A 23012-nucleotide genomic window follows, 5' to 3' on the forward strand; every position below is an offset into this window, starting at 1 on the left:
GAAAAATCCTTTGCATTTAACCATTTTTGTCCAAAAAGAAAACTAGTTTGAGGTATTTGTAAGAACAGTAACACGATCTTGTGAAATTTGGTTAGTACTGCTTTTCAGTAGTATATTTGAGGACATATACAATAACCACAAAGAACCTGGGATTAGGAAAAAGCAATTTTGTAATACATATATTTTATTGTTTTTACCAAGTTTATGCTGTCTTCTGGAGCACCTAGTTCTGGCTACTTGGAGAGCAAACATGGCAATGTTTAAGTTGTGGGTTTCATTTCTTTGTGCAACTTCTTTTAACCTAACTGTATTTGGAGCTTTATAGCCTGCAAAAGAAACAGATATGTCTTTTATTTATTTTTAAAGGATGGGCGTTTCTTTACTAACTTCTGAATTGAAGATCTCTTGATCTGTGAAGCTAAGATTCACTGGAAAAAATAAATGTTTAAATATTTTTTTATTTTCATTAAGTGATAGAGTTAACATGATTAGCAAGTATTATGATGTCCTTTCTTCTCTGTGGTTGAGATTTCTTTCTACACCTGCCAGTAAACCATTTCAGCAAGTGTATCGAAAGCATCAAATGCTCTGACAAAAAAGAAGTCTGTCTCTGATGTTGGCTTATCAAATTCTGCAACTGTCTAGATCAAACTGATAGATCAATTAATGTTTCCTTCCCTTATCAGTCGCACTAGATTTCTTTGGGGGATGATGCCTGGACTGCCTTTTGAAGTATGATTTAGTCATGGTGAGAATCCAGTGTATATTGATTGCAAACCAAAGTGTTATAAGTTAGGTATGTACATCTCAGTGCTACATTACACAGACTCAGATAAGCCAGCAGGCATTGCTTTCCCCTGTGCCATCGATAATTGCTTTCCTTGTCACCTAAGATGCTGAGAGGAGCAATTGCAAAAGCTTTTTCTATACTCAGCCAAGAAGGTGGTTTTCTTTTTCTCCTCGTATGCAGCTCCTGTTTGGCTGCTTTTTGAACTAGTGGTGAGTGTATACTGTCATGCAGCTTATATGATTAGAAAATACCCATGTAGAAAATGAAAGTGCACATATCAGACCAAAAATAGCAAGTGTTTCTCCATCCATCTGTGTAGGTGAAAAGGAGCATAGAGTTTCTGGTACTCAGATCACAACCTGGCAGGAAAGGAAAAAGCTCAGAAAGATGAGGAAAAACTGATCTATTTCTGTAGCTGGGCCTGGAACTAATCTTAAGTTTTACCAGGAGTTCTATAACATTAACTTGCTCATTCCTCTTATTTCTCTTCCATTGTAGCTTCTCCTTTTGCCAAAATCATCTGGAAGGTTTTCTTGACTTGCCCAGAGGCAGAGGGGGAGCAGAGTTTCTTCGTTACTTCTCATGTATTCTTCTATTCGGAAACTTCATTCACTGCCTTGCAGCTACATGAGTTTTCAGCTTCCCCTTCAAATGGGTGGTATATGTGGCACGTTGCAGAAGGGGTGTTTTATATTTACTAATTCTCGGTAGTGTTCTCCAACTTCTCTGTCTGCAGAGAGCTGTTCTGACAAGCTTAGTGTTGTCATCATACACACAGTATGGTATGAGAGACTGAAAATGTGATGGTGTACTTTGGAAATATCTATAAGATGCTTGGAAAAAAGCATCTGCAACATAGGCAATGGGACACAGTCTTTGTAAAAGCTAGGGCCATCTTTAACTTTCTCTTTGGCTCCCCAGACTTATGGCAAATCAAAGTAATGAACTGCATTAAGGGTTTCCTGAAGAATTTGGAAAAAGGACTTTGGACAAGTCACGTAGTAGAAGCACAACCTTTTGCTGCAGCCCTAATTCACCAGGTCAGCAGATGAGAATGGAGCAGTACATTTAAGGCAGCAAATTATGTCAGTGTCTGTCCCCAGAGTCTCTGTCCTGGGAATGACGAGTGAAGTCATGAGTAATGAGCAGTGTACATCACAAAGGAGGAAGAATTATCTCATTAGCAGGCTGAATTCTGGGTAGTTTCCAACAGCCAGAGAAAGAACATCAGGTCATTACTGCTGGGTGTGATATCTGTGATGTTTCTGCGTTGACTTTTTTACAAGGTCCCTGGCAGTGTTTCATCTGCGCAGGGAGTGTCTAGGAGGTGTTTCGACACTAAAGGAAAAATTGTGTGTCCCTGAGGAGCTCTGAGCAGCAGCCTCTGCTATATTCCAGTTATTCCAGTACCGATCATTTGGAAAAGGCATTGAGTTTTTCAGTATATAGCTTTTAAGCTGCTGTATAAATAAAACTTTCCAAACATCTCAATCTTGTTTACAGAAATGGTTCTGGTTTAACATGAGACATAAGTTCCTGCGATGCTTAGATGCTTTGGAAAATCTTGTAGAAAATCTTTCCTCCCTGGTCCCAAAAGATAGTGTTCTTTTGTGGGTTTTCTGGTGTGTGCTTTGCTGTTATCAAAGTTTGTCCTTAGGGTTTGCTGCAGCAACCTCAGAAGCTTTGAATAGCTGCTGTCATCCTCAGGCAGATGTTTTGTTTTTGTGGTAAGCATATGTGCCTTTTGTTTACTCCCAGTGTCAGTTTTATGTGACAGCAGGGACAAAGCAGCAGTTGGCAATGACAGAGAGTTTCCTGAGAGTAGAGTTGCAGACCTGCAATTGCTTTAGGGATTGTATCGAGATTTTCACTGACATTTCAGAAATGGCATTCATCATTCAATGGTCATGGATAATGGCTGGATTTTTTGTCCTAAGAATGAGATGCATAAGCAGGTGGGTGAAAGAGGGAAATAATGTGCTGAAGGGTAAAGACCTTAAAGTGGACAGGTAATATATTCATATCCTGGGGGATGCTAGGTTGTAGCTGGAACTGCATGAACTCTCCTTGAGCATACATGAAAAACATGCAGATGCCGACCAGGTTTTCCCTTTTTCTTCTTCACAGTGTCAGATAGCAGGTTTCAACTGGCTCATTTATAAACATCTTATTTTTAAAATATAGCTTTTAACTTCCTATTCTCGTAAAATTGAATAAAAATGTTAAATCCTAGTCTGACCTACCTAACAACACAGTAGTTTTTTACGTTTCTTCACATAGTAAAGCTTTGGGTAGGGAATGGTTTACCCGTGTTCTTCAACTGCTCTTTGAACCTTGAGCTTAAGGGTGCCTTATGTCTGAGAACACTGGAAAAAAAAAAAAAAAGTATTTGTTCCTTTGTGTGCTGTGGTCATGAGTCATGGGGGACTCAGCCCTAACTGGGTAACTTCTGCAAGGAAAAGGTATTTTATGCCTGTTTGAGAATGAGCCAACTTCTGCAGTTAGAAATGACTTAGCATGCGGTCAGTGACACCAAACAATAACTTCCTTTAAACTTTTTGTAAATGCTCTAGATTCTGTGACTTCTGTGTCAAGCCATAGGAAGGGCTAGTTTCTGTGTGCAGACGTACAAGCTTTGTAACATTTATAACAGATTGTTTTTATGTCGGCTTCTTGCTGCATTAAAGTTTCACGTGATTACCTTGTATTGCTAGCTGCAAAGGACAGATGAGACAAGAATTGTTGTGTGGCCGTTTCTGCAGTCATGTCTCCCTTGCAATTGTTAGCAGCTGGTAATCTTTCCATTGGTTTGTGTTTTGGTACCTTTGGTCCTCAGACTGTTCCCTCTCATGAACAAACTGGTTAAAAATTAAGGGCATTCCATCAGTTAAATGATCAGAGCTAGAAATGAGAAATAACATTTTGGTTTGGAAGTAAAACTTCTTAAAAGTTTAACGTGCTAAGAAATTTACTTTTGTGATGTGAGTTTCTAAATCAGCTCAGTGCTTATGTGGTTTATTTCTCTTCCTCTCGCAGCTCTGCAGAATTGAATATTCCTGTGACAGGAGGATTGCTATGGACCCAGAATGACTTCCATAAAATAAAAAGTGGCCTTCAGCTTTTCTAAGACAGCAAAGTGCTCTGCAGCTTTCAGCATTGCACAAGATAAGTGACATAGAGGAACTAGTAATGGTGATATGGAAATAGCCACTCCAGGATTATTTTTTTTTTCATGAGGACTTAGTACTTTTTACCATGTAAAATCAGTATTTTATCAAAGTGTTATAAGTTCCGTGTATAGTAGCTATTGTCTGCTTAACCACTGTCATGAACTTCTAGCTCTAGTTGATGTTTATGAAATACAGTTAGTATACTTTGGAATCCCTCAGTATTGCTTAAATTTTTTTTGTGGTTAATAAATGTCACCAACTGAAGGCAAACCTTTCTTTTCCTCCTTTTTTCTTCCTCCTTTTCCGTCTGTCCTTATTGGCCAGACTATTAAACCCTTTCACTTTCAGTGACACTAATATTGTCATGTATGAGTTGGAATTATTTTGCCAGGATAAGACTGTGTTGCAGTTTTAATCTAGCAAGGATTTCACATGAAGCTCCAGGAATCAAGTGAGTTACAGCATGGCTGAATGCACTTCAGTGCATAAACATCTTCAGCTTTTTTCTTCTCCTAAGTTGTTTCAAGTGGTACTCTTGAGGTCATGATTTTGCTGAGGTTGATAAATAATACTGTGGCCCTTGCTGGAAGCTAGCATGATTACCGTAGAAATGGATTTGATTGTCATGCTAGAAAGTTGGTGAGAGCAAGGACAGCTATTTTTCTAAATTCAGCTTTCTTTACTTGTATTAAAGGTTCTTGGAACTTAGAAGCTTCTACAATTACCTGTCAACATATTAAGAGTTTAAGCATTTTTATTTCAAGACTTCTTGGTAATAATCTGTTGGATTATATCTGCTAAAGGGTAAAAAGAGCCTTTCTCTGAGTCAGTCTAGTAATTGGCAGTATTTAAAAAAATAAACAGAAGTAGGAAAATGTCAGTGCAATGTCGTGAAATGGCATCGTTTTAGTTCCTTGGCATTACTGTTCTCATTATATGCTAATAATCCATTTAAAGAGACACAAAAAGGGACATACAACTTTAGCAGTATATTGGACAAGATAGAACTACAAGTTTAGAACAGCAAATACGTGGATGCCTTGGGCTGGCTGTCAAGTAAAGGGTTACCTACGTGTCCATAATGTATTTTTTCTTTTCTAATTTTTTGTCATCCTGTCCTACTCCAGTTAGTCTTCTACCAGACAGCCAACAATTATTTAGAATGGCAGATGTGTCCTACGTTTCTTTCTCTAAAAACAAGCAGTACTGGTTTTACACAAAGCAAAAGAAAGCAAACTTCATTTTCTGTTATGGGGGATTTCTCCTGTAAGCCCTTCCTCTTTTTAGTATTTTAAGTTACTTCTTTTACTCAGTAGTTCCTCAAGCTTATTTAGGAAATATTCAGTGAAAAGGATTTGTGCTTTTATTACTGTACAAAGTAGAGTATTTAATTTCTTAAAGTGTACTGTGTTTGGTACTTCTGAGACCTGTCAGTGCAAGCATAACAGTTCAAAAAGGAAAGTACAGTGCTGGCAAATACTGTGCTGCACGTGACCTTTTTCCCCTTTGGTAAAGGTTTACTCAGTAAAGTCACGTCCTATTATAGTTTCTTTGTCAGCTGTAGTTACTGCCTTTTCTATCTGCCATCACCCCCACATAATGAATTACAGAATAAAGGTCCTGGGTTTGATCTAATTGCAGAGTCAAACAAAATAGCTAAATCCAGTGCTGTGAATAATTGTAGAAAAGAACAAAACTGCCAGCTGCTTTTTTTTTTTTTTTAAATAATATATATGTATATCAAGACTTAAGGAGAAGCTGTAGTAATGGCATGAATTTTAAACAGCGTTACTGATGGGAAGGGTGGGGGAGCAGGCATAAAACAATGGAAAAAAATGAAGTTGTGAATGGCTGGAGAAAAGAAACATAACTGTTTCAACTTCTATAAAGAAACAATAGTGTAAAACCTAAATAATTAAATGACAAAATTAGTATTAATAGCATATAATAAAATGCATAGATAATCTTTAACATTTAAAGCTGACTGGTTCAAATGACATAAAAAGCAAGTAAGGTAACAGTTAGTGTATTTGGTACTTCTGAAGTCAATGCAAACAACAGTATGAAAAGGGAAGTATGATGCTGGCAAATACTGTGCCATATGTCACTTTTTCCCCCCTTTGATAAAGGTTCTAAGTAAAATTTCTTTTTCAGCCTGCTGATTATTTTCTTTACTAGAAACATGTTCTGAATGGGGACAAGAAAGGCGGTGTTGATGTATTCCTGAAGTACTTTATTTTTTCCTTTGCATTGGGCAGGACTGCTTGAGACTGCCTTCTCCCTGTAAATTAATCTTTCCAGACAGGTTTTTATTGTCTGGTGAAAAACAAAAACAAAACAAAACAAAAAAAAACCTAACACCAAACAAACAAACAAACGAAAAACCTCCAAAGGGAAGCTACAGAAGGGACTGGAGATAAAGTTCCAGCTCCTATGGAAGACTGCTAGGATAAACCAAGGAAATAGGAATTGCTGAAGGAGGACGTTAGGGCCTTGGGACTACCACATTCACAGCCTGTGATCCCTCTTGTCCCTTGCCACCTTTTGAATTTGTTTTCAATGTAAGTAATTGGATGGAATAGTGGAAACATTAGGATAATTTATTCCTGGCTCTTCAAGTCTTTAATATTTTGTTTTGTGAATCCTAAAGGCAGCCACTCTCCAATTGACTTCACTCTAGTACAAAGGGTTACAGCTAGCTGGCCATTGTGGGAACAAACATGGCGAGATGTTCAAGCAAACCCAGATACAGATAAAGATCATTTTACATCATTTTCCTTCTACTTCCGTTAATTTTTTCACCAAACAATTTAAAGCATTTTTGAGTGAAAGCAGTTGCACATTGTATCACCTGTCACACAGTAAGGGAAATTATTAGGTGTTTAAATGGCCAAAGAAAATTTGTTTAATACAGAAATTGACAAGAGAGTGGGATCTAAATAGTATGGAGAGGGCTCTCTGCTTTTTGAAGTGAAACAGAGACCCTTATTCTTGTCCTTTTCCTACACAGATTTAAATGTAGACAGAAAAGCTAAGCATTATGTATGATTTCAGAATCTGGGTATTTTTCCTGTAAATCATCTAAAAAAAAAGAGAAACTGTTACAGTTGTTTTGGGCAAAACAGTTCTTCAGGGCTCTCTCCTAATAAGGTTTGAAAATAAAAAGCTAGAAACAAACCAGTGGCTCTCAGTTTTATTAAATAAGCAGGTTTTTATATATATATATATATATATAAAGTATAACATATTTCATATATATTAAATAGTTGTGCAAACCTTTTACACAGAGCAGGGAGGTACAGGTAACAGCCTGTATTTCTTTTGGATTCCTCTCAATAATTTCAGTATGTTTACATAAATACCAAAGACCAAAATCATAGATATTGTATAAGGGCTCTTCAAAGACTAAGCAAACACTGGCATGAGAGTAAGTAATTTAAGTAACAGTGCACTTGTATTTTTCTAGTTGAAATGTTGCAAGAAATACAATTAATAGAGCTCTGTCAAACAGACTGCTATGGGGTACATAAGAAGGGTATTAAAGCTGAACACTTACCATAGTAATAATAATGAGGTTTGACTATTCAAGTCTCACGATCTGACTAATACGAGTCCAACAGTAGTAGTGTTTTGGGTAAACCTTTGGCAAGTCAAGAAAAAGTAGTATTTCTGTGGAGCAAAGTGTCACAGAAATTATGTCTGTCCCTTCTTTTTTTTAGAATGGAATTTTTTTAAAATTACTGTAGTCAAAATATATCCCCTGAAATGTTCCCGATTCTAGTTTGGTATAAGTCACATGTATACATGTATGCCACCAACCAAGTATTTTTTTAAACAGACTTACTTGGATGGATTTATTGTTTGCATTTTCTGGCTTTATCATTAAGAATTCCAAAATGCCGTAATTCAGAGTCTGAGGCAAATTGGCTTTAAAACTATGTATGGAGGACTTGTCTAAATAGATGCTTTTGTGTTTTGTTACTTTTTTATGGAGAATTTTTCTGCTTGTTCTAAGCAACCATATGCCCACTATTTTTAAGTGTTCAAAATTTTAAACATTTTTACAAAAAGCTGAACATAAATAGACTCATGCTAGTGAATGAAATACATGCAGCTGCAGCTAGAGCATTGCACACTTACTACAGTGTTTTAGAAATACCACATACTGGTTTAACACCCATTTTTCACTCATTTTGTCATTGAGACTTACATTATATTTGGGTCAACCAAAACAACCCAAAGAGATTTATAAAATTTTACAACAATTAAACCATAATGTTTAATTCTACAGATGAATAAAGCCCACTACTGTAGCTCAATAAGACAACAACAGGACTAATGTTAGTCAAATATACTGTATGTACAACTGAATATATCACTAACATGTAATTCTTACAAAAACACATAAAATAACTTAGGCTGACATCTCATAAAGCATTTGATTTTTGAATCATGAATTCAACATTGTGAACTTAAGTGATAAATTATGTGAAAGTAATATAGCTAAAGATTAAAGATCAGTAATTCAGAACTCCCGAAGTACGCCCTGGCCCTGCTAAAGTCTACTGCTTGACTCTTGCCGATTGCAACAGGCCAGGATTTCACCTTTCTACTTTTTTTTTTTCCAGTTTCTCATCTAGAATTTTGTTAATTCTATGGATTTTATTAAAACACAGTTTCTAGAACTGTTCTCTTACAGTTTTAAAAACATTTAAATACCATGCTCTCAAAAAGAGCATTTATACAAAGTCTTATATTTACAATATAGACAGTTATGGTCATGTATTAATAAGATCAACTCTTCCATGTAAGAAGAAATCTAAGCTTATGCACTGAAGGTTAATTAATGTGTCAGTGTTATGAATTGGCTTGTAAACATATCTGAGAACAGATGTGGATGGCAAAATTATCACTTAAACTAGTTGATTAGGAAAGACTACATCACATATAAAAGTTTCATTACCTCTAAGGAGGACTAAACAAGCACAAGATTTGCAAATTATTTCCACAAGGCTACACTGCCTAGTCTATAACTCTATGCAGGATGGATGCAAATACCTTCTTAGAAAAAGACAATTTTGCCTTCGAAGTGCCTTTGAGAAATGGTATGCTGGGTTTGCAGTAGCATAGCATTCCTGTTGTTCAGGATAATTCCTTTTTATCAGTAAGACCAAAGTTAGTGAAAATTAAAATAACTAGACAAGTCCTACAAAAATGAGTTTCTCCATAAACCACCCACAACTTCATACAGTAACTTCTGCTCAGGCTTCCACATCTGAAAGCATCAAAAACACCTACCAAACCCTCTTAAGATAGCTTATCTTTATAATTGGAGAAAAAGGGAACAAACATTCTTCTACATACAAGTATTTAATTCCATGCAAGATGGAAAACATGAGTGCACAATAAACTTCATTTTAAACCTAAATAATTTATAAATGAATCTGTTAAGAATAAAGTAGTGTCTACAGCAATTATATTGTTACATTTTAAACACATGCAGATGAGCTAACAGCAAGATTTTTACATAAAGTTTAGTGCAAGAATGTATCTGCTTAATAGACTAAAGATAACCATGTAATGCTTTGAGGTGTACACACAGTTTCTGTGCACGTAATAAACTGGTTCTGAAAAGTTGTCCTTGTTTGTCTATAAACTACAAGTGCCCATTTTAAATAGAAAAGATTCATAATTACTCATGGGCTACTTCCCTGTGACACACAGTGTCACAAACATTGTGGTGAATATGTAATACTGAAGTTAATCTAGAGGTTTATGGGTTGTGGGATTTTTTTGGTGTGTTTTTTTTTTTTTTAAAACAGTTTTTATACAATCAAGAAAAAGAGATACAATTTGTATCAACAAACAAAAGGTCATTTCTGGTTATTTGAGGCACTGCTCTCAGCTGCTTATACCATGCAAGAGAAGAGAATAAGAATTAATTGCAAATTAAAAATGGAAAATGCTGGTTCTTACGAGAAACATATTTGAATATTGGTCAAGAATTTTCTGTTTTCTCCAACTATTGTAAGTGTCCAAAGTCTTATTTTTCCCATTAACCAACTAATTAAAACTTACTTATTTTTAAACATCAAGTGTGAATACAAAAATCACCTTCAAGTTAATTCAATTTAAATACATAATGACATAGTCATTATATATGTTACCTGTTCCAATGGAAGATTATTTATCATGTGTGAAATGGTACAGTTATCAATTATCCGTATGTTAATTGTCATTGCACCTGTTAATTGTTTTCTTTGCTGTTGGTTTGGTTGTTTTTTTTGACCTGACAGGAACACATTTTGCACATGATAAATAGCCTGCAAGATATCGTGAATCAAACTAACCATTAATATAGTAACGCAAATGGAGGAAATAATGTTTTGTTCCTCAGACAAACAGAGAACTAGAAAGCAGCATGCAAGCCATTATCAAAACACCAGAAACAACCCTGACTGCAGCCTCACGTTCCGTGTGTTTCACAGTAAGAAACATTTAGGCAGTGTCACACCTTCTCATGAAGAAACAAAAGGCCATAAAACCAGGCCTTCTCAACTTTCATGAAAAAAACTACAGTAGAAGTCAACAAGTCCTAGCTCGAGACATATCGAGTTAGTAATGGTTCAAAATGTTGAAATATACAATGGATTCAAAAAAGGGCGTTCAGTCAGTGCAGCTTAAAAAACAATAAACGCCTCTTTTGGAGACATTTAGCTACAAAGGTTCCCACCCTGAGCAAAATACCAGTTGCGCAAACAATGCCACACAAAATTATCTTACCTGTTGAAACAGGACTCTAGAAACCATCATGAGGCAAATGCACACCTTTGCGTGGAGCTGAAGAGCAAAACGAGGCCAACCTTGCTACAAGCCCGAACTGTAGCATCTCTTTTCAAGAACCAGCCTCTCACACTCCCTTCTCAAGATCTTGCATGTTAGTTTCACCCAAATACCATTCTTGCCTCCAGAAGGGCTTAGTTACTGATGAGCTTCCACATTAACATTCAGTTCCTGTTGCTTGAGTCTGAGTAATCCAATTTACATAAAACTGACAATTTTCTTTTGTCTTCTCTAATCATCTGGAACAGCAGCTGTTCACTGCACAGTTGACAGGCAATTCTGAAGAGGGAAGCTACAGTTAAACATCTTTTAGTTTACTGAATGGTGCTCGCGCCTTCATACTCCTGAATGTTTTGGTCCTAATTTAATAAAGTATTTGGCTTCCGTTGGATTGAACTAACATACTGGACAATAAACTCTTGGGGAACAGTTTTGAAATTTAAGCAGTACCAACAATACTGACATTCAGAAGCTGAAAGAGATTCAACCAGTTTATCCTTCTACAAATTGAGTAATTTTTGTAAAGTTTATTTTTTCGCTATTTGATGTACCAATAGGCAGTGTCAAATGGCAAAGCTGAAACCCTAAAAGTCATCTGGGACTGTATAGAGCATGCTTTGAAAGGCCAGTTAGGTATTTATAATCAAATTGAAAGTGTACACTAATACATGCAATATAATTGCTAACAATAATTTTGTATTAAAAGCTTTGAGACACTGAACGTGATATTGTAGTTCTTAATGAGCTATCCATGCAGCAAGGTATGCATTTCCTGTAAAATACTATTAAAAAATCCCTATATTTAAAATCTTAAAATTTACAATATAATCAACTCTTATATAGTGCCCTTATCTATATATCTATATATATATATATATATGATTGCTACTGTGTACAGGACTTTATACTAACTTATTAGAAAATATTTACAGTAGACTGGCCCACTCCCTTCTTCATTTTAATTCCAGTTCCTATGCGCTGTATAGTTTCATTTATCCAAAAGAGACTATAGTAATTTAACGCCCTGTTCTTAATTTGGCAACAATCATAGCTGCCAGCTGTTGTGCATCTGTCATGTGGGGATTCTTTTCCATCACAGAAAGGACAATACTTGGTGGAAAGATATTGCAGAGGTTCTTGTATGTTTGATACTGATGTTCTGGAATGATATGTGGTTCCCGTGGCTCACCACATACCCCAATCCATGGATTCCGCCAGAGTTGCTCCATCTTCTCAGGCATGCTTCTTACCATTACAGGTTCATAACATGGCTGCATGAGGTTGTTACTCAATGGATACGAGTGGTAAGTGTAAGAGTCTGATGCACATGGTAACGGATCCCAACTAGCATGCTGTTCTCGACAGAGAGGTGGTCTTCTCTGCCGTGCAGGATTACTTTCATAAAGCCGTGAGTCAGAAATACTGTCCATTCTTGTCATGACCAAGGCACGGCTTGGTTGTGCAGTTGATGGATGAATATTTTGAGGCACAGGGTATTCTCCTGGACAACTGGACCGTGCTCCAACAACTGGATGCTGGGCATGCAGGCCTAAGTGGGAAACTGACTGTTTGCGAAGGGATTGCTTAGGCTCTTCAGTTCCATAACTCTGAACTCTATTTAAGGCTTCATGGTAACCATGGGAAAAAGGCTGAAGACGATTTTGCGATGGCAGTCTGTGGATCTTCACATTGTCTTCTGGACTGGCATCTGCTACACCCAGATACAAGTCATTGTAAGAGGAATAAGAATCATTACTTGTATGGCTTAAGCAATTGTCAGGACAGGGGCTTGAGTTTCTAGAATACATCCCCTGGTCCGTATCAGCCCCGTAATAATCTGTGTTATGCATACTACTTACGCTCAAGTTGGAGAAATCACTGAGTAAGGAGTAATAGCCATGGTCCCCTAACGATTCGTATTTGGGATACTGGTCAGTATAACTAACTGAGGTGCCATGGCTATTGGTGACTAGTATAGGAGGATATTGCACACTGGACATGTGCTCCAGTGAGGATTTCTGATGCGTGAACTGTGAGGAACCTGGCACCGGACTGCTTGCAGAACGAGTATTTAATGCACCAGCTGCATGGCTTTTTGGTGGAGGGAGCGTTGGTACACTTAATGCAGAAACCAGAGACGGGACAGAGCTGGCCTCGGACTTGCGGGCTACTGTTAACTTTTCCTCAGGCTCCACAGCTACTGATCTAATGCTTGGATCTGACTGGCGTTTTGGGGCAATGCGTTTCACTTCAGAACTGCTCTCTCCTTTGGAGCTGGATGGCCCTGTGCCACATTTGGCCAAGGCTCCCTCACTCATAGTTTTCACAGCAGATAATTTGGCACTTATCCGAAGCTCATCCGCTACTGACCTTTGAGGCTGGTTTGCCCGTTCTGGGTGGTAATATTTACATTTGTGCCCATAGGTGCACTTTTTACCTGTAAGAAAAGTATTTGCAAGATAAATAAACCAGACGTTAATTGATACTACTATATTTCTCTTTCACTGTTTCTTTATTGTAATGTTTCTTTACTATAACTGTAAGGAGTAATTATATAAACAAGCAGTCAAACTCTGTTATTACCTATATCCACATCACTTTTCTTCCTACTGCTCATGATTTCAATACTGACACCATAATCAATTCTATATAAAACAAACCATCTCTCTCTAACACGGTCTGTATAGTTATGAATCTCCTTCCTTGAATAAAAAACAGAAAAAAAAATAGCAAAAAGCTGTGATATACACAAGGTATATCTGGTTAGCCTTAACTTTCTGCTATATTGTTTTTATTAATATTGGCATGACGGGTATAAAAATAAATACAGTGCTTGGATGGCAACAAGAAAAATTAGTTGTTTTTTTTTTTTAAAGTAACGAGATGATGTTAATTAATTGCTTGCCTCATCTATGTTCAAATACAGCATATCAACCTGACTTAGGCACTTACCATAAGGACACGGTTGTTTTTTATGTTCAGGAATAACTGGCCTTTTCCTTAAGAAATTTTCAAGGCTTGGACCATGGCGTCCTAAAGGATCATCAGGAGGCATAAATCTAATGCAAAATAAATTAAATGTGAAATTCAGCTTTTAACAAGGATTCTGAATTGGCAAATTTGCCTAACTTATGAAGAAAAAAACATACTTGTCATTCACAAAAGAATACATTAGCAGTCGCTCCTCTATGAACTTCTTCCACTCCGGTTTTTCGTTTTGAAGATCCCTATAGTTGTCATTTGATACAATGATGCCATCTGAGTCAAAAGCAAGTTTTACTATGAATCGGTCATCATAGCAAACTACTCTTCTTCCTTGAACTCTTCGAGATGGGGTGAAAACAAGAATTTTTTCTTTCTCCAATTTACGTAAGATTTCTTGATCTGTAAAATAAGTTTAGTCGAGAAGCTTCTTTAAAAGTCCTTTTTTTTTTGTTTTTAAAGAAATGCAGCCTTTGAAATATGAAATTTCTCTTCCTCTTTTCTGAAGTGGTATTTTGTAACTATGTGCATGTATGGTCCTCATTATCATTAAAAAAAAAGGAGAATGCCACTTTATTTCTGAGCTTTCAAAGCAATAGATGAATATTCAACATTTAAGCTTCGTAACTGCTCTGCTCCTCTGTAAACAACTATGTTCAGAAAGAGTGAGAAAACGTACATCTCAAGAACTCAGTTGTTACTGTCTTAAAATAACTTTCTTGTTAGCCTAGAGTAAAATATAAGTACTGTCTGTAGGTCAAACCACATTCTGCTTCTTCAGTGTTCAAGATAACACTATTAAATTAGTCCCTGGACTTATACAGCTTGTTTTTATACTAGCCCAGCAACTAAGAATCATTTCCTGTATACTAAACAATGTTTGCTAGTGGAAAAATTAGGAATACCTCACTCAACAGCATTGACATGATCCATAAATACCTACCATTTTTTGCAGATGCAAATACCTACCTAGTATGTGTTCTTCACCAGTGAAATTGTCATATTTTCAAACAAACAATTGAGATGGTGGGGCTCAACCCAGTTGAGTGTTGTCCACAACCCAGTATGTAGTACCCATTAGGAAGATGATGCAGTTCTGTTTTACTACAACACATTTATTTATTTAAACCAAGGGGTCAAAGAAAATCTTGATCCATTACCTGTAATTGGTGCATCAGGTCGAGACTGTTCTTTTCTCCATGCAGGTACAAACACAGTGATATCTTTATGTCCTTTTTCCAGAAACCAATCAACAGCTAGTTGGATTCCCCGACAGGAAAATCCTTCCTTATTTCCATGGCTGAAAAAAATGCAGAAGTCTTAGAAACAGCAAAGACAAAAGTTACATTTGACTTTGGGTTTTGTTGTTCTTTTCCTTTCAAAGCTGCTGTGGTCTAGGGATATAAAGGAAGCAAAGTTTGTAAAGATAAGTAAATCTTTTTATTAAACCAGCTTGTATAGCTGGAAACGACAGTTGTCCAGAGCTATTTAATCGTCAGATTACAACACTGATACTTAGGCATTAGAAATGGTGAAATTTGACTGCTTTTTCTGCTGGTGAAATTTCTGCTTTTTCATTATATTAGATGATCTGATGAAAAATTATTACCTCCCCCAACAAATTAAGCTTACCTTAAGTAGCACCATAAAAAGATAGTTATAATAAAAAAGAAATAAACTAACGATGCTGGCTGTCATGGGTAATATAGTTGCTTTTAAACATCTAGATTAAAAAAAGAAAAAAGTTTACAAAAGTTTAATAAACATCCTGCTTTTTTCATTACTTTATATATTGGTTTATTTCTCTCTCTTAGACAGAAATATTTAAGTTGTTGGAGTTCCTTCCTCTCTCCCCACCAAAATAAACAATTTGTTTTCTGAAACAAACTGGAGATTCTGAAACTGCACATAAATGAGAAAAGGGGGGGGTTAAAGTAGCTTTACATCACTTCATTTTGCAAAGTATATTTAGAGGTTTGATAGAATCTAGTTAAAATTTTATGTACGAATCTCATTCAGTCTACCTTATAGGTGCTCCTGTCTTGATTTGCTAAGCATAAAACCTGATTCTTCAGTTCATTGTAAATCCTCTCAGGAAATAGTTCAGGAACACCTGAATAATACATGAGTACGTATATTAAGAATAACATCCTTAGTATTTGGCCCCCCAGGAGGGCCAACCCCATCCTGGGGTGCATCAAATAGAGCACTGCTAGCCAGTCGAAGGAAGCGATTGTCCCGCCCTACTCTGTGCTGGTGCAGTGTCACCTCAAGTACCGTGTGCAGGTTTGGGCACCACAATATAAAGGACACAAAACTAATAGAGATTGTCCAAAGGAGCGCAACAAAGGCAGGGAAGGCTCTAGAGAGCAAGATGCATGAGGAGCAGTTGAGGAGGTCCTTTGGTTTATTCAGCCCAGAGCAGGCTGAGGGGAGGCCTCATGGCGGCCTGCAGCTCCCTCATGAGGGGAGAGGGGAGCGGAGGGGAAGGCGCTGAGTTCTGCTCTCTGGGGACAGTGACAGGACCCGAGGGAACGTCATGGAGCGGAGACAGGGGAACAGGGGAGGCTCAGGCTGGATGTTAGGAACAGGTTCTGCAGCAAGGGTGGTCAGGCACTGAAATGGGCTCCCCAGGGCAGTGGTCACAGCACCAAGCCTGACAGAGTTCAAAAAGCACTTGGACAACATTCTCAGGCACATGGTCTGATTTTTGGGTGGTCCTTTTGGGGACCCAAGGTTTGGACTCGACGGTCCTTGTGAGTTCCTTCTAACTCAGGATATTTTATGATTCTACTTATTCTACATAGGTAAGAAAGACATACAGATTGCATTATGTCTGGATTTCATATTTAGAACCAAGCCTGTTTTCTTTGCCCAAAAGTAGAGTGCATATATTGTCACTACATCATAAAATTGGTGGATAAAAAACACTTGAGGAAAAAAAATATAAAAATAAAAAATGAGTTTTACAAAAAAAAAAAAAAAACAACAAAAAACACCCCACAATCTTTTTTGTTATACTTTAGTTTGGTTAGCAAAATTAACTACTTCCGAATTTGCATTTGAAAAGGGTAGACTAGTAAGCCAATGCTATGCTCCTGGCTATACTTCTCAAAAGGTATTCTTTCAATTTTTTTCTTCTTCCCCAACACAGCTGCAGTTTTTCATCCACTATGATTGCAGAGAAGCTGCCCAGTTTGGCACCATTCATTATTTTCACAGAGGCTTCCATATTAATTTGTGAAGAAAATTACTTAATTTCTTCATATCTTTCCATTCATTGCAAAAGGTGCTAACTTGATCACATCAGTGATGCTGTACCGAGGAGCATAATCACCCCTACAGAGTGGCTGCATGGCCTGGTCCAGGAGGCTTCCAGAACACTGGAAGGGCCATGTGCAGTGATGACACCCCTCACCAGAAATAACCAGAGGCCTAGCTAGCAGTGCAAAATACAGGAGACGACTCCTCTACAGCAGCCCCACAGCATGTGGGTAGTCCAAGCAGTTGGCTGTAATTAAGGAGGCTCTGTGGCTCTATACAATGCCACGAATGCCTCCCACTACTTAAAGCAGTTGGCACTGGCTGTACGCGAAGTGGCATCCAGTTGCTGTACCACCCTGTTCTAAGCTGTCAGTTCTGTGCAGCATCCCCAAAACTGGGCAAGCAAATTTCTATACTGAAAATGGAAATGGTTCTTTCTAGACACCTTTCAGATAAAACATATAATTTACCTTCAAGGCAAGGCTGCCATTTACATCACCAATGACTCCAATATTTTTAAACATAAGAAGTATATCACCTTTTTCAGGTATTCTCAGCCTGTACAGCAATGTTGCATAATTGAGAGATTTGCATCTTATTGAAATCGTCTTTAGTATTATTCTATAGATTATCATTCAAATTTTACTTCAATAATCTCATTATTATTATTGGAAAAAAATCACAGATTACCAGAGTGTAGCAGGATGTGTGCTCTTCTTGAGCTCAAAATGTCATACAAAGCAACACTGAAATAGACTAAAGGCAGACAGGTGTCTAATACCAATGGTATAACTAAGGCCTATGGTTCACCAACATTTTCCAAATCCTTGCAACTTAAATTAATAATTTGTACAAAAGCAACAACGTTACTAAAACAATTTTCTTTAGATTTTGTACATTTCAGATTTTACAGAATTTAATATTCTTGTAAATTTTCAGATGCATATGCATTTTGTTTCAGAAACAGAGTATCAGTTCTAAGCTATGCAATCAGAGTATGTGCACACACTTTTCTCCAGCTGCTGTCACACAACATTCAGAAGTAATTCAAGCAGTACAGAGACTGAAAAATAAAACAAATGGAAAAAAAATACTAAATAATAAATTTCAAAAAGTTAAGAAAACCAATATTGGTGATGTTGCTTTACAGAGACATCTTTCAGATGGTGTTGTAGTTTAATACTGATAGGCAGCTAAGTACTACATAGCTGCTCTCTCACTCCCCCTCCTTAGCAGGACAGAGAAAATGAGATGGAGGAAATAAAAACCTTGCAGGTTTGATAGGAGAAGTTTAATGAAAGAAAAGCAAAGGACGCACAGAAGCAAAAGAAGGAAAAAAAAATATTTTCTACTTCGCATCAGCAAGTGATGTTCAGCCACTTCTTAGGAAGCAGGGCCTCAATACATGCCACAGTTGCTCAGGAAGACAAACGCATATGTAATGAGAGACACAGAATCACAGAGCAGCTTGGGCTGGAAGGGACCTTAAAGATCATCCAGTACCAGCCCCCTATCACGGGCAGGGACACCTCCCACCACACCAGGTTTCCCAAAGCCCCATCCAGCCTGGCCTTGAGCACTTCCAGGGATGGGGCATCCACAGCTTCTCTGGGCAGCCTGTGCCAGTGCTTCAATACCCTCCAAGTAAAGAATTTCTTCCTTGTATTTCATCTACACTCTTTCAGTTTAAAACTACTACACCATTAAAACTCAATACACCTATAAAAATTTGAATTTTCTTAATACATAGAAAAAGAATCTTAACACAAATTCTTTTAGAGCAAAAGGCTGATACTATAGGACATCTTCATAAAAAAGAACCTCAAAAGTCTTAATACCACTTATTCACCAGACAGAAAAATCATACTTTCCTCGATGAAAAGCAAAAGCATTGTCTAGCTAACTGTGTGTTCTACAGACATGCTCCTAAGTGGCATGGGACAGAACTCTCCTGAGCTAGTGTTTACCCAAACAGCCATGTGCACGTGTGCACACGTGTCTGAATTTACAAGCACCATAGCTGTGTGAGTCAGCATGTTCAGCTCATGCACAGCCCTGTACTGACACTGCTAAATTGCTCTGAATTCCGAGCAAGCTTGATCAGCAATAGTTCAACTTCCCTGAAGTCCACTGCATATCATCAGCATATACTGCATGTCATTTCTGAAAGAACAGGGTTTTCCTCTCCTATTCGGTTACCACTGGGTAATAAAGAGGAATAATTTTCAACATCATTCAAGGACTTAAAAAGGAATTAAACCCATCCACTCAAAAGCACAGCACAGTTAAATTGCTAGAACAACAGATTTGAGGGGAGAAGTTGGTTTAAAGAGGGGGTAGGGGGAACAGGGATTGCATATAAAGGAGTGACATCATATTTAAAAGCCTGGACTAAAGACTCCATAAGGAAGATTTCCTATCAGTGTAAATATACAATACAACTTAAAATGACTTTACAATCAATAACAATTCTGCTCAAAAATATTTTTGTGATTTATTCTTTTCAAATGTTGTGACAGGTAGACCCACCTCATAGCCACATTACTTCCATCAATGACGATTGGCCTCAAGTTATCACTGTTATCCAAAACTTCATCTTCAAGTGACAATTCAGGGCTTGCTATTTCCTTTGGACAAGGGCCTCTTGGCACCAGAGTGCTAGTGGTACTGCTGGCACTGTTCTGTCCCTCTGATTCATTTTTGTTGCCAAGTCTCACAAGTTCGGCCAGAACATCATTGATGAGCGCATCTGCTCCCAATTTATTCAGTACAGCCTGGATCTGATCTCCTGCATAACCAAGTTTTAAAGCAAAATCCATTTTAGCTTGATATTCCTTGTCCAAACTTGTTTTGCATTCATCTAGCTTCAGGTCTTGTGTGATACTGCTCTGTGAAAAACTTGGGCGATCCAAACAAGGGGAGCGACAGAGTGGCCGATGTGGTTTAGTGGAAACCTCCTTTTCTCTCCACTGAATATTGCTACAGCTTCTTCTGAAGTATGGTTGCTCAGGTTCACTTTCTGAGCTCGTCCATTCCTCGGATTCAGCACTGCATTCCCCAGCATCTTGTTCCACATTTCTGTCTTCTCTGGAGTGCCTCTTCTCCATTTTCAGCTTCCCTACCATAGACCAGGCCGTCATCACGTTCAGCTTCCAGCCAGAGAGCTCAGAACTTCTCTTTCATTTCCAGAGCAACCTGGAATTCATACTCAATTGCGTCGTGTTGGCTAGATAAAAGTTTACACAAGTCTGGAGCTATGCCTTGCTTACTATGTTCTGGCATAAACAACGCCAACATGAAGTTCCTTTAAAAAATAAAAAGACAAAAATTAGCTTTTGTCGAATTCTGCAAAATACTTTACTATGATAACTTTGTTTACAAGTCAATAGAGGTCCCTAGTCATTCAGATTTCCACATAAAGATTGATCATAATAAAGCATATAATTTTGTTGTCTCTCTACACATGAAAAATTTACTTTCCACAGTATTAATTACAGCTGTAATTACTGGAGTATCTTATTAATACTTACAGAGAAAAAAAAATGAAAAGGGTGACCCCTGACTTTCACTAGAAAGCTGTCTTTACAGCCTTCTACTGCAGAAACAGTCTGTACACTTCAGCACCAACTGTGTGGAGTTCCAGTACGTGTAAGTTCTACCACAAGCCATTTCAGTCTCTTTCAGTATGGTTTTACAATCAGAGGTGACAAGCCAAACTTTCTTAAGTTTAGTGTAAACTGGCTGCTAGACATGCAAAGGTAAATACAAACATGCAAAAACGTTCTACGCAACAATCATCTTGCGTTTTTTGTTTACTGTACCTACTACACTGAAAATTCCAAAATCAAGGATGGATACTACATTTTGTCAGAAAGTCAGGATACATGCTTATAATTCTTGTCTTATACCCGAAGAAAAAATGTTCAAGGAATCCTGTTGAGAGGTCTGCCAAAGTAGAAGATCAAGGTGACTTATGAAGGGCTGAACTGACGTCATGGAGACTTTGACAAATATTTTTTAAAAAGAATAGCAGAACATGTTTTAGAGAAAATGGTCATCTCAGACCTATAGATAAATACAGATAACTGGAGAAAACTAATGGAGAAACATGGAGTAATAAAAGGAATTTGTAAATTAGCACTAAAGGCATAAAAGGGATTTCAGCTTCGACCAGCAAAATTGACAAGCTGACGAAAGTAATTAACAAGACGCCTTCTTTCAGACAGTTACAAGCCCCACTTCCCTTTGTAAAACAGCAGACTGAGAAAACAGAATTCAGTGTGAGTAATGAAAAATAATGATTTAATTGTCATGATGAAGTCATTTATTTTAAATCCAGTTCCTCATTTTAAAAAATTTTGCTTCTGTTAAAGTAATCTCCTTAGGTAGCTACAGACAAAAATAAGAAAGAGTGAAAGAGAAAATGAAAAGGTACCCAAGTCTCAAAAGAGCATAAACTGTTTTAAAGCTACATCTATAGTAGAGACTTCTGTCAGCAACTGTGTAGTCTGAAGAAGCATGAGGAACATGATCCTGCATTTAAACACCAATCACAAATGAAGTCATAGTACTGACCTCAGTTTTCAAATATACTGCTGCCTGTTACATTTGTGTTCTGAAGAATTCTGTAAATTTAAGCTGTGGACACATTAAAAGTTCTTTCCCAGGATTGCTATGATAATTTTTGTGACACAAAATAAGCATGACTTTGGCACTGGAACACAGATTAGCCAAAGATGTCCTCCTCTAATAATGCACCTCACTGATGTGACTAAGAATAAATTTACATCTCTGTCACGCACTTTTTTCATTTCCTCTCACATCTCTTCCGCTCCTTCAGGATTCAGGCAAGCGTTAAAAGACAACGAAGCTTTCCTCCAAAAAGTACTCAAACAAGCATGTGAATCATTTATATACAAGACATTACCAAATACACTTGTATTCAAAAGCTTTTTAAAAATCTCATTCCTATCTTCCCAAGAGACCAAAGTGGCTCTTACTTAGTTACTGCAGTCTACCAAAACAGAAAGCAACAGGAAAAATACTCTGCTAATGTACGTCAAATGAGTTACTGTGCTGTACAGCATTGCTAAACCTAGGGTATGAAAACAACTACTGGAGTCTCCATTGGAAGGGAAAAGGTGCATCTAGCATGGCTAAAATAAAACCTCTGACACTATTCATTTTATTACTTATTTGATATTCTTCCTAAAAACAGAATCTTAAATTGTTCCACAGAGCAAAAATCAATAGACATTTAAATGAAGAGACTAATAATGGAAATACTGACATGCGTTAATATTTTAATTTGCTGAGATAGATATATATCTATATAAAAAAAAATCTTGCACACAAGGTATTTTTAAATGAAAAAATGGTTTCTACTTTTTGCTGAAAAACGAGGAAGGTTTACAAAGCATTACAAGACACAAAGAAAATGAAAGAACCAGCACCGTGCACGTAAATCAAAGATTATTCATCCTTAGTTTCATATCCTTTCACTTTTAGGTAATAAGATGCTGAAAGTCATAGCCCCCTAATATACCACTTGTCTCAAAAGGCTTTCCTCTTTGGCTATTTCTCTACACTAAATGGTGTTTTACTGTTGCTTATGAGAAAATTTCAGAGAAAAACAATTTTAGAAGAGTGATAAAATTGATGATCAAACCCACTGAAATGTCAAAGCATTTCCAAGACAGATCCTTATTGGCTTTAAATTGTTTCAAGGTGAAACAGAGTATTTGTCTATGGAATGTTTACACGGTAATTTTTAATAACCGTAAACAGGCCAAACAGTAAAAATCTACAAGACTGCACTCTAATTTACGCTCTTCAGTTATACATTTCACTTAGCTGTGGTAAATTTACATGCTGGTAGAGATGGGAGATATTTACCCAGAATACAATGAGCTTCAACCAACATTTCCAGTGACACCACCTAAAGTCTCAAAACACTTATCTAC

General features: G+C 37.2%; 2 protein-coding genes across 7 annotated transcripts in view; one reads left to right on the forward strand and one right to left on the reverse strand.

The window, feature by feature from the left end:
• LAS1L (LAS1 like ribosome biogenesis factor) overlaps positions 1-4231 on the forward strand; it is a 29805-nt gene extending 25574 nt beyond the window's left edge. For both annotated transcript variants that reach the window (XM_035541332.2, XM_035541333.2), the window contains exon 13: positions 3827-4231. In XM_035541332.2, the coding sequence (XP_035397225.1) occupies positions 3827-3917 (91 nt within the window). In that variant the 3' untranslated portion in view covers positions 3918-4231. The remainder of the gene's footprint in view (positions 1-3826) is intronic.
• Positions 1-23012, reverse strand: part of ZC3H12B (zinc finger CCCH-type containing 12B) — a 43386-nt gene that overhangs the window by 1358 nt on the left and 19016 nt on the right. For 3 of the 5 annotated variants that reach the window (XM_050713338.1, XM_035541326.1, XM_035541328.1), the window contains exons 2-6: positions 19579-20353; positions 14946-15085; positions 13953-14187; positions 13756-13862; positions 12000-13240 (exon numbers count right to left, since the gene is read on the reverse strand). In XM_050713338.1, the coding sequence (XP_050569295.1) occupies positions 12000-13240; positions 13756-13862; positions 13953-14187; positions 14946-15085; positions 19579-20189 (2334 nt within the window). In that variant the 5' untranslated portion in view covers positions 20190-20353. Of the gene's footprint in view, positions 1-7260; positions 13241-13755; positions 13863-13952; positions 14188-14945; positions 15086-19578; positions 20354-23012 lie in introns of those variants that run through there. The other 2 variants (XM_050713339.1, XM_035541330.2) reach the window with 1 other exon arrangement.

Source organism: Cygnus atratus, chromosome 13 (assembly GCF_013377495.2).
Source record: "Cygnus atratus isolate AKBS03 ecotype Queensland, Australia chromosome 13, CAtr_DNAZoo_HiC_assembly, whole genome shotgun sequence".
NCBI classification, from domain to species: Eukaryota; Metazoa; Chordata; class Aves; order Anseriformes; family Anatidae; genus Cygnus; species Cygnus atratus.